At 37.6% G+C, this 12221-nt stretch overlaps 1 protein-coding gene across 1 annotated transcript in view; it reads left to right on the top strand.

Moving 5' to 3' along the window:
- The window catches only part of PTPRQ (protein tyrosine phosphatase receptor type Q), a 131294-nt gene that overhangs the window by 56434 nt on the left and 62639 nt on the right, over positions 1-12221 (top strand). The window contains exons 34-39 of the mRNA XM_063134713.1: positions 1297-1417; positions 3676-3836; positions 4079-4224; positions 8235-8403; positions 10692-10985; positions 11752-12027. Of these exons, the coding sequence (XP_062990783.1) occupies positions 1297-1417; positions 3676-3836; positions 4079-4224; positions 8235-8403; positions 10692-10985; positions 11752-12027 (1167 nt within the window). The remainder of the gene's footprint in view (positions 1-1296; positions 1418-3675; positions 3837-4078; positions 4225-8234; positions 8404-10691; positions 10986-11751; positions 12028-12221) is intronic.

Raw genomic sequence — 12221 nt, 5'->3', positions numbered from 1 at the left:
AATGGCAGCACTGAATCAACAAAAGCCCAGTCATGTGACATGAACATGGGACACCTACATGCTGAAGCAAGGGTGGGGTCATGCTGCTGGCCCTGCCAGCAATATTGCATGCACAGGCTACACTTACAGCCCAAAATCCACATGTGGAGTTTGAATGTTTGTGAAGGAACTCATGTGAGTTGTGCAAACCAGCAAAATTCAAGTTTGTTGAGTTTCTCAGGATTCCATTTGAAACCCATTCCAACTCATGTCTATCAGATTGTGAGCTTTGTTGTCTTTTTTCACACAAAATATTTGTGTATTTTCATGCGTGTTTTCCGAACGTACACATCAATTGTGCACGTTTCCCCCAATTGATGAGAGTGTACACATTTTTCAAAAGTACACTTTTTTCATACATAGTTTTCAAACGTATGCATTTTTCAAATGCACTTTTTAAAAATTCCATGAATTGAATTGCAAGCTGAGATATGTACAGACTTCAATTGTAGATTGCATTTGTGCCTGTGTTTGGTTCCAGGAGGTGTAATTTCTGGTCAAAAACAAAATGAAATAATCATACATCCCTACAATATAAGCAGCTGTGGATACTGAGCCAGGGCTAGGTCAGGCACAGTGTTGGGGATGCGCCTGCAGCACAGTCCCACCAATATTTCAATACATGGAGTGAAATGTGTATAGAGCTTAAGATGCAGGGTAATACATTTTATACATCCAAAGCGTATACTCTACTGCTGACCCACACCCTGTTCTTTCCCATTTTTCATTGTTATATCTTGTTTTCCAGCTATCTTGATTTGACTTGAGTTTTAATTGCACTTATATATTTGACATGACATTTAAGGCTCTGTGTCTTTTAATTTAATGCAGTGAAATATCAAAATGCTGCATTTTTATTGTCTATCAGTGTGATGCCAATCAATTTCCCTACCCTTTGAAGCTAATATAACAATTTCCAATTCATTTGCTTCTCAGCGGAACTACTTGACTATATTTTACATGGGTTCACACCTATAAAGTTCATGTTTTTATTACAAGGAAAAAATTACAACAATATACTTGAATCACCCGCAGCTCCATCTTCTCATGAAACAGTATTTTCCATTGCATCACAGAAACAGATGTCTTACCATTACCATGCAAAATTGTCCTTTATCTTCTCACTACAAAACCCCCACCTCAGACCAAATACCCTGCTTATAATACTAATATGGATAAAAGTCCATTTTAAGATATGTTTTTAATTATCTCTGAAATCAAGACCATTTAACAAGATATTGTGCCCTCATTTTACAGCTCCTAGTTCTCCTCCACAATTGCTCACGGTAAAACAGTTGTCTGGTGTCAATGTGAAGTTGTCATGGCAACCACCACTGGAGCCAAATGGAATTATCCTCTATTACACAGTTCATGTCTGGTAAGATTTTTCTGGAGATAAATATTTAACAGTCACCTACCAGAAATTTAAGGGGGTTCCCCTTACATTTCTTGATGGTTATAGATTTGCCACAAATTAATACTAGCGCATCACTTGAAACAACTTGTCCTTTACAAATTCAAGTTGAGCTCTTTACAGGGCAAGTGAAGTTTAAGAGGTCAGTGCTTGCCAGATTACTGAAGTATTTTTGGAAGCAGGGGTTCAAAAACAGGAACGTGGAGGTGCATAGCAGCTGAATAATAGCATCTATAGAAAGAAGTAATTACATCACTTTTCCATGCCTGGTGTTCCTATCTAGTAAACAGCTGTGTGCCCTCATAGTGGTGAACTAGCAGCCTGAGTATCTTTGCCACTGCCTTAAGATGCTAAATGATTAGGGTGCCAGAAGTACCAGCTCCCCTTCTGCCATTTTTTGGAAACTAGTAGTATACCAGTGAGCTTCCACTTACCACAGTATCTGTGCAAGAAGTGCATCCTAGAAAATCTTGCCCTGTCACAAAGGACCTGGAAGTTTATCGTTGAAATTGAATGCTACTTCATAGGTATTCCTAAAAATGCTGCCCCAAGCAACCACTAGTGAGTTGTGTTCATTTGGAAGCTGATATTTTTTTATCCCCTCCCCACAAATGCTCTTAGTCATTAGAGCTTTAGAAGCTAGTTCAGTTCTGAATGAATATTAAGGCACCACTTAGGAACTTGCGTCTGAGTATGATTGCACTGTAAAACTTTTTACTGGCATATTTGCTGCCATGTTAAGGCACCATCATGTTTTCTGAGCATGTCTTCCTAAGCATTTATTTGCTGGTTAAGCCAACCTTTGATCATGTCTTCCTAAACATTCATATGCTGGCCAAGCCAACTTTAGAGGCACCATCTAAATACCTACAGTTATATCATAGAGATAGGGTTGCTTTTACAGTGAGCTGTCTTAATTTCGAAGCTTATATTTAATTTATCTCCTCCCCACCAAAGCTCTTAGTTATTAGAGCTTTAGAAGCTAGTTTTGAATGAATTGCCCCCAAAATGCATCTGCTTTGTTCCTTCTCAGAGACTTACAGCACAATCCAATATGTCTCCTCATGTATAGGATTTATATGTACGCCCTCTTGAGTTCTGTGAGATTTATTCACAGATAATGGATATAGGATTGCAGCCTTAAGTTTCAATCTTTACCCACTTGTTTGGGAATAAGCCCCACTGAACTCAACAGGAATTACTTCTTAGTAGGATTCCACAGTAAAACTTTTTACTGGCATATCTGCTGCATATTAAGGCACCATCTTGTTTTCTGATAACTTGTTCTTAAGCATTTATTTGCAGGCCAAGCTAACCTTAGAATTGAGGCATAATCTAAATATATACAATTATATCATAGTATATAAACAAAATATAAATGTCCAACAAAGTATACATTTTTAAATCCCATAGGAACCAATGGCACTTGAACACTTAGCTCAACTGAAGAACAAGCAATAATTGACATTGCTCTGTTAAACAATGAATAGGTAGGGTATTTAATGATAAATGTGTTTTGCAATTAGTTAAGATACATACCACATATTTTGAAATAAAGCAAGCAAAATATGATAGGTTCAAATTCATAAAGGGAAAAACACATAAATCCATATGCTTCGCCATATCATCTCACACAAAATGCCAGAGATAGTAAGCATCTTTCTGACTGCAAAAACATCTTTGCTTCTGAACACTCAGCAATATTGTGAATACCTGGCCTTTGTCTTTTCTCCATTAGACCTACCTTGTTATTATACTCTTATGTGATTATTAGCCCAGATATTCTAAAGCTACTTCTGTATCCTGAGCTGAACACCAGGATGTTCCTTAAAGTGGCAATTTCTCAATGTGTTTATTCTCCTGGCTTTATCACATGCTTCTACAATGGAAATATGCATCAACTGATATATATATATATATATATATATATATATATATATATATTGATATTACCAGCAGTACAATATTTGGAAAAACAGATGTTCCTAAGAATGTTAATCACAGTTTCAAGTGGAAGAAAATAAAAGAGGTAGACATTAATAGTTGGGATTAAACTTTAGGCTACAATTAAAGGAACTTGACATAACTTGCAAGCTGTTAGTGTTAGTGTGGAGAGGGAAGTTATTGAGATGCCCAGGTAGACTGGCATTGAAAGCCGGATAAGACATCCATCATTTTGCTAATCAACTATTTATTATATTATATTTGATGTATTTGCTTAGGAATGACATGTCAAGAAGAAGTATTAATGTAACAGATACATCACTACAGATTGCAGATCTTGAAAATAACAGGGAATATAGTGTTTATGTAACTGCAAGTACCAGATTTGGTGATGGAAGCATGAAGAGCAACATGACTAGTTTCAGGACATCTGAAGGAGGTAAGTATGTATATTGTTACCCAGCTAAAAGAAGGGATTTGGTTTACTGTTGAGAATGATCCTACTAGTATGAAATAAGTCAAATATTACACATCCAGATGACTTAAGGGGAGTATGATAATTAAGGATTGGATGCTTTATAGATATAGACTTCTCCTAAGGTGACAACAACCACTAGTATTTCCTGGGCGGGTAAAGCGCCATTTAAACAAAAAGTAAATGCTAAATATTATTTATTTCAGCTCCAAGTGACCCACCTAAAAATGTGTGGTATAAAAATCTGACTTCCTCATCAATACAAATATTCTGGAATGCTCCTCATAAGCCCAATGGGATCATACAATTTTATTCAGTTTACTACAAAAATGATTCAGGCACTTACATACAGGTACATCTACTTTGTTCTTCTATTTTCTGAGTTTCTATGTAATTATTTTGTAACTTAATTAGTATTCCACTACTGCCTACATTTAAATTTCATTGCCAAAATGCTTTGAGCATAACTAGTATGGAGGGGAAAGTATTACCTAACATTTATATTTAGGCTTTGTCCTCAACCATTAAAGTGAAAGTGATGTTTCACCCTTGATTTCATTAAGTACAGTCTAGAGAACTTGTGCTGAATTTTTACAATTCATGTATCAGGGAGAATTTAGATAAAGAGACAATATGCACAAAATATGGCACATAGTTTGGTTTCATATTTATTCTAACGTTAGTGTTAATGACATACATTTCATTCACGTATACTTTATTGCTAATATTCTATCCAAGAAGTAAGTTACGCACAGATAATGAAGCCATTTGTGCAACTGCTCTCCATGCTCAAAACTGACATTTCTCTTCAGGCATTTGATTTGATTCAAAGAAAGTTCTGATTGTGCATGCAGTTTACTTATTCACATGTAAATGACTTCCTTGGGTTGTGGCCTTTATAATTACTTGGTTTCTCCCCCTTATTGCACATAAATATATGGCAATGTATCTAAATGCAACTGCATTGCACAATATTTTAATTTTAAAACTACAAAAGAAGGAAAATAATATTGGATGTAACTTTGGTACAGTGAAACATATATGGCTTCAATTGCATTAAGTGTTTAAATATCATTGGTACCTATGGGAATGAGGGAGCAATCCTATGGCCCCTAGACATTATATGAGGAGCCATAGGACAATGGGGATTCCCCCTTGGAAAAGGAAATCAGAGATCCAACCCCCTCCTCCTCGCAGCTGGTGCAGAAAGAACCATGCTTGCTGACCTCCGAGTTTGGAAAAGTGACCCCGGAGAGGGGTAAAAGTTGGTGTTTCAGTGTGTGGGGAGGGGAAGAGACTGCAGAGGCAAGAATATGAACTATCCTGATGCGTATCCAGCCTCCTCCCCTCCCCTTCTGAAGCGCCATTGGTAGACGGGCAAAAAAGCCCATCTAGCCAAAAATGCAGGGCAAGCAAACAGGGAGGCGAAGATCACTTTTGCTGGTCCTCCTACCCTGAATTGGATGATCGGGAGCCTCTGAGTTCAGGGGCTTCCCATCATCGAGGGCACAGCTGATAGGATGGCACCCTTAAATATTTAACTTTCTTTGAATTGTGTCCTTATCTGTACAATATAATTAGGTGAGATGAAGATATGGCTCCATCTTAAAGCTGGCTTGGCCAGTATATTAAAATAGGAAGACATGATCAGGATACATGATTTTGCCTTAATATGGTTACATATATGCCAGTAAGTTTTCTTACAGTAAAATCCTATGCATATTTACTCAAAAGTAAGACCCATTAAGTTTAGTGAGATTTATTCCTAACTATGAGTGTATAAGTTTGTAGCCTTAATACCTAGGAGGGAGAGCATATATGGGAAGGAAGCATGACTGATAAGATGGCACTAATAGTGATAGATTTGGCTCCACTGTCAAGTTAGTGACTCTTGACACATATGTTTGTGTTGAGGAGTAGCTTCATAATAAACATTTTTCAAAATGAGCTATGTCACAATCTGAAATGCAGAAATGGGCTTATGAATGCACATGCATACCTGCATACCCACAGTCTTGCTGAAAATGGCCAAACTTTGGCTCTTTCAGTGATATACACTGAACTCTTTATACCAAGGAGTTTAAGGTTCACTTTTTTATATTATTTCCTTGATGGTTTTATTATAAGCAAGGCTCCCTCTAGTGGGTGATTAAAAAACAGAAACAAGAAACCATTTGTATGCTTAGAAATGTAAGTTATATCATTAGAAGTGTTGGGCTGCAATCCTAGACCTATTAACCTGGAATCTAATTCTGAGTAGACATGTATGTATTACATTGCTGGTGTCATTTCTCGATATGACCTCTGTTTTTCTCGAAGACTGTTCAGACAACACACTAAGCCATGGTTAGGTCACTAACCCCTTTGCAGCAAATGGCTAGTCAGGATGTTTAAACCATAGTTACGTAGCCACCGTGGTTAGGAATGGTTCACACAACATGCTTTGTCATAGTTCAAATGACACACTAAGCCATAATGTTCAGCTCAACATGCTTCACCACCATGGCTTAGTACAGGGTCTCTGATAAATACATCCATTGTATATATTTTGTTAACTAAAGGGTTGGAAATAGAGACAATTTGCTTAATCACCTAAGAGTCTGAAGGGCCATGCTGGCTCAGTAATCAAACAGTGATATTCTTCACTCAATTCTGGATTCAATTTATCCAGGGTGTGGAATCCCCTGTGATCTGAAGATGGAGATATGGAGATCAAATTCCCACTCAGTCATCCTGCTCACTGAGTAATTGTGGACCAATCACTATAGCCAGTGATTGGCCCACGAAATTGCCAGTGAAAGCATGTGGCTGGAGGTGTCAGGATTGCACCCACTGTCCCCATTCCCAATCACCATGCATTCATTTGATGTTCTATATAAAGTTTAAAAATGTGTACAACATGCATGCCATTAGACTAGGCTTTCTCCTAACCCAGGATAGAGCATACCCAAAAGTTGCATGCCACAGGCCTTGTAGAGGATAAAATAAATGCATGAAAAGTGGTCAAAGGGAGCATGAGGGTGGTCTCCCCTTCCACATATTCATTGGTTATTTGAGAATGCTTCTGTCTCAACTGTCCAAGCAATCCTCTCTCTGTGAATGTTCTATCAAGTTGTCACAGTTAGCATGCTGAAAGGCAAGGCAGACAGCTGATTAAGAGGATTGCTTCCATTTAAATCCACTGCAAGATGACTGAAGTCATGTGAAAATACCATCATTCACAGTCACTTGACCAGTCATCTGGTGGGGCAAGTTTCACCATCTCCTTTCTACCTTTTGAATATGTGGACACAAATAATGCTCACTTCAGCAGATAGCTGTAGACACTGGTGTTTGCCACTGGCTAAATGTCACATTGTCGTACATTTATAAGTGGGTGCCGTGCTGAAAACAGCCAGATTATGTGGCTTTGTCTTCTCTACCACAAAGCATAATCATGGCCACCAATTTGGATGACTTTAAAAGGGGGTTAGACAAATTCCTGGAGATGAAGGCTATCGATGGCTTCTAGTCTTGATGGTTATTTGCTACCTCCAGTATCAGAGGCAGTAAGCCTGTGTATTCCAGTTGCTGGGGAATATGGGCAGTGGGTGCTGTTGCACTCATGTCTTGCTTGCGGGTTTCCCAAATACAGCTGGTTGGCCACTGTATGAAGGAATGCTGGACTAGATGGAGCCCTGGTCTAATCCAGCATGGTTCTGCTTATGTTCTTATGAGATATGGAATTTTTATAGACCTTATATACCATTATAGCCATGAGCTAGGAAATGGACCAATTGACCAGAAAGTTAAGGCAAGATAGGAAGACTGTAGCTTAGGGGAGAACTTGGCTCAGTGGCAGAACATAGGCTTTGCATGCACATATGCTTTGGGTTTAATTCCCTATCATCTCCAGTTAAAGGATCTGAAGCAGCGGTGCTGGGAGAAAACCCTAATTGAGGCCTTGGAGAGCTGCGGCTGGGTTTGGTGGACCAATTCTGATGCCAATTCATATGTTTGTACAAGTGGAAACCTGGCTACCTAAGACAAAGAACAGGAAAGAAAAATCTATGCACATAAATGAGTGTGAAGAAATAGGAGCCTTAACAAAGGCTTCTGCATCTCTGGTTTGGGTCAGCTTGAATTGGATAGGGATGTCAGTTCAGTCACCAGAGCTCGGATTCCTGGTTTTCCAGGCCAGCCATCCCTTGTTCAAGGCAAAAGGTTCATGATTTTGTCACTGTGTGTAAATGTCAATGTATCAATATGCATGTATATTTCCAAAACATATACATATATGAGAGGGAGGGAGAGAAATAGATGTTACAGAGAAATACTAATTTGGTTTTAACTGAATATGTTATGCTCATATTTCCCTCCCAGAATTTTACCAGTTTCACTATTGACATTCTTGCTGACAACTCGACTTTGTCTACAGTATTAAACAATTTAGCAAAATGGAGCCACTACACACTTTGGTTAACAGCACACACAGCGTTTGGAAATGGAAACCAAGTCAGTGAAATCATCCAATTATACACAGATCAAGATAGTATGTAAACAAACTTCTGTATTTTTTAAAAATATTGAAATTACCTTGTACAACTCTTAGTGATGATTCTGCTTGGGAAGATTTGGTTGATAGTATTACATCACTATGGTGCCAGTTTAAAGGGGTATATTGTACTCTTATGGTTAGTTCCCATCTCACAGAATTTATGGTATTCTTTCTGCCAAGGATCTGGGTGGGTGTACAGTGATCATCCTTTGGGCACATCTCAATTTGCTATTTTCAGTGACCAGGTTGACATCAGATTCGCTCAGATATGGATATCCCCAATAAAGAGAGCTTTTAGCCTCCACCCATATCCTCTCTAGATTTTTTTGTAATTATAATTGTTTCCTTCCTCTCTTGGTCCAAGAACCAGTCTTTATCCTAATTATAATTATGTGAGTGCAGTGTTCTTTCACTCCCATCATTCTTCCTCAGAGATTATTATTATTATTATTATTATTATTATTATTATTATTATTATTATTATTATTCTCTCCCTAGCAAAGTGGGTGTAAGCATCAGTCTAGATTGCCTGTATTTTTCATAATTTCTTATGTTGGCTTTTTAAACTTAGGATAAATTGAGTTTCATTTGACCTTGTCATCGTCCTCATATTTATTAGCTGAATGTTGAAACTAGGGATGGATGGATGATTCAGTCTATTTCTGATTATTTTCACTTCAGCAAGTATGTTCCATTCTGTCCCATTTCTGCTTATATTGGTTTAACAAAACAAAAGCAAAAAAAGAAGAAGACGCTGCAATAAAAGTCGCATTTACATATATAACTTACAGTGCTATGAAGTGGTCTGTGGGCTTCCTTTAAAGTTTTCCATTGAAAAAACAACAGATAACAGCCACTCCAAGAAGCTCAAATGTCTGGCTACTTCTGAGACTACAGCATTTGTGTTCAAAATTGGGTTGCAAATGCTCCAGGGAGCAATGGGACATGATGGAACTATGCAGGCAGCCATCATCTTCTTTATGTGCAATGTCCCTGGAAAGGATGGCACCACATCCCATCCATCCAAGGGCATTTGTGACCCCATTTTGAATGTGATTGAGGTCACCAGGCTTTCTGTTTCCTTGGACTGGTGTTTACATTTTAAAGAATGGAAGACTTTAAAGACACACTTGGACTACCCCATAACACTGTACTGTAAGTTGTTGGTTGGCTCCAGAAGGTGGTGCTTGGGGGATATTCTTCAGCCCAATAGATTCTCCAGTATGGGATTCCACAGGTATTGGTTCTGTCCCTCATCTACATGAAACCATTGAGTCAAGGAGTTTGGAGTGTTTGGCTGTTGGGTGGTATAGAAATGTAATAAATAATAAAATAATAAATATAAAGTTTAGGGAAGTGCAAATATGGAGTATATTCCACACAGTCCAGGAAATGCAGATCATATCAGTTCACTTCAAAATGCAGACTTTTCATATTCTTCAAGCATCCTTATGTGAAAATATCAATTTTCAATCCTGACCACATGAACCTGGAAGCAGGTTTTACTGGAATTAATGGGACTTACATCCAAACAAAAATGCTTAGATTAGGATAATAGAAATGGAAGATACTGTGTCTTTGCCTCTTCAGCCATAGCATCACATTTTCATGGAAATTTCAATAAGCTTTATGTACCAAATTGGAATAAGAAATTATCTTTAATATTTCTCAGATTAGCTTTTTCTAATGAAAGCAATACTGTGGGGGTGGGGGCGGTGTTGAGGTATAAGCAACAAAATCGGCTTAAATTCCATAAATGCTTTGTCAGATCCAAGTTGTATGAACAGGAGAATCAGGTGGTATAGCTCTTTCTAGATTTTTCTAGAATTTTTTGGTGAGGATGTTCCTTCGTGTATACCCCTTCTGAACACTGAAAGTAGCAAGTCAGAGAGAAGGCTTCACTAAAACTCGCTCCCTGACTTGTTAGTTTCTATGTATGAAGATATTTTTAAATATGTGGGTGTGGGAATATTTCAACATGTTTGGCGTAGCTTTAGTATGCATTGTCTATGGAGCATATCTGCAAGCACTGAAAATGTTCTTAACACAGAAGATTAGAGAGATTTTCTGTGTTTGTGTAAGTATTTGTGTTTTCAAACAGTGTCTTAGGTATCACAAATCCTAAACACATTTTGTGAAAATAAGTTCTATTGAAACCAATGGGATTACTTCCCTGTATAGTGCTTATCTTATGGCAGACTGCATAGATTAATATAATTCTTTGTGGGTTTGACTTGTGTTGTGCATACAGATAATTTAAGTTTTGCTTATTTGTGCTTTAGTTCCTGATGGACCTATTCAACATCTGGCCTATCAAAACATTTCTTCCACTGCTGTAAATATAAGCTGGATGCCCCCAGCCCAACCAAATGGAATAGTCTTTTATAATATTTCGCTGACAATACCAGGTGCTCAAAGGGACTACGAGATTTGGTCACTCATTTCGTATGATATAAACATAGTTTTTGATAAACTGGAAAAATATACCAGTTATCTTCTAAAAATTACTCCGGCAACAGAAAAAGGACCATCTGAAACACATACTACTATCCTGCACATCAGAACTGAAGAAGATGGTATGTTATGTTTCTGTTCAGGCATGAGAAATGCATGACTTGGATCACACCTGTGTAGCCTATCACTCTTCTTAGATGATACCTTTAAAATAATAATAATAAAATGTTTAGCCCTGATGGTTACAGATAAAATTTGAAATGTGATGTAAAAACAATTGCCAAAGAATCAGAATCAAGGAAACAGGTAAAAAGGTGCACTGGTCCACAGTTTTAATGACTCAAGTCTCAAAAATGACACTTTTCAAGGGGTAGATGCAACTTTGCATGTCTAATATGCCAATTTCAGAATATGAACGGTGTGGAACAATGTATGACTGCATTTGTCAAGTCTGTGCAAATATGCAAATTAGGGCTGCCGTCCTATGTACTGCGAGTAAGCCCTAATAAACTCAGTAGGGCTTACTTTAGAATACATGTGTATAATATTGGGCTGCTTGCTAATCTGCAAATTAGCTTTATTGCTGTGGATTAGGATATCTTTCATGTTGCCTTCAGTGTTGACAGAGTTGTCCACCTCTACTAAAATGTTGGGTTTTTAAAATCTTAATCATTGCAAAATTCTCTTATGAGACTATTTTAATTCCTAACAGATTTAATTATAGGAGGTTAAGAAAAGGATTTGCATACAATTACTGTTTTCAGAGTGTTTTGTAATGTTGCAGTTAGACCACTAAAGAAAGTGAGTATGTATGTTGATACTATCTACACATTTCATCATAATGTTTGTTTCCACAGTTTAATATTTCCCTCTTATTTATTGATGCAGTTCCAGACTCTGAACCTATCATGACATCTTACAAAAACCTTTCATCTACCTCAGTGATGTTATCCTGGGATCCTCCAGCTCTGCCAAATGGCATTATAATAAGCTATGACTTAAAGCTTCATGGAGCAGAAAGAAATGATTCTTTCACTATCTCTGATAATTCAGTCATTTTAAAAGATCTTTCACCCTTTACACTGTACAGTTTTTTTGCTTCTGCAAGAACTGTAAAAGGACTTGGCCCATATGCTGTACTGATGTTCTCTACAGATGAATCAGGTGAGTGATCAGTAAGGAGGCACATGATAAATGGACATAAAATGAATAAAATGTCAACATTTGGGGGGCACAGTCAAGATTTCTGAATGTCTCTTATTTGTTGTTAAAAGTGTTAGAGTCATTTCGAGGTGAGAAACCAACTTCAGACATATCAGATGGGATCTAAAGCACCTCATTCCCAGCTCCTGAGCAGG

This window comes from Elgaria multicarinata, chromosome 9, assembly GCF_023053635.1.
Source record: "Elgaria multicarinata webbii isolate HBS135686 ecotype San Diego chromosome 9, rElgMul1.1.pri, whole genome shotgun sequence".
Lineage (NCBI taxonomy): Eukaryota > Metazoa > Chordata > Lepidosauria > Squamata > Anguidae > Elgaria > Elgaria multicarinata.
The sequence above is the reverse complement of the archived record's forward strand: the minus strand, read 5'-3'. Positions and strand labels throughout refer to the sequence as shown.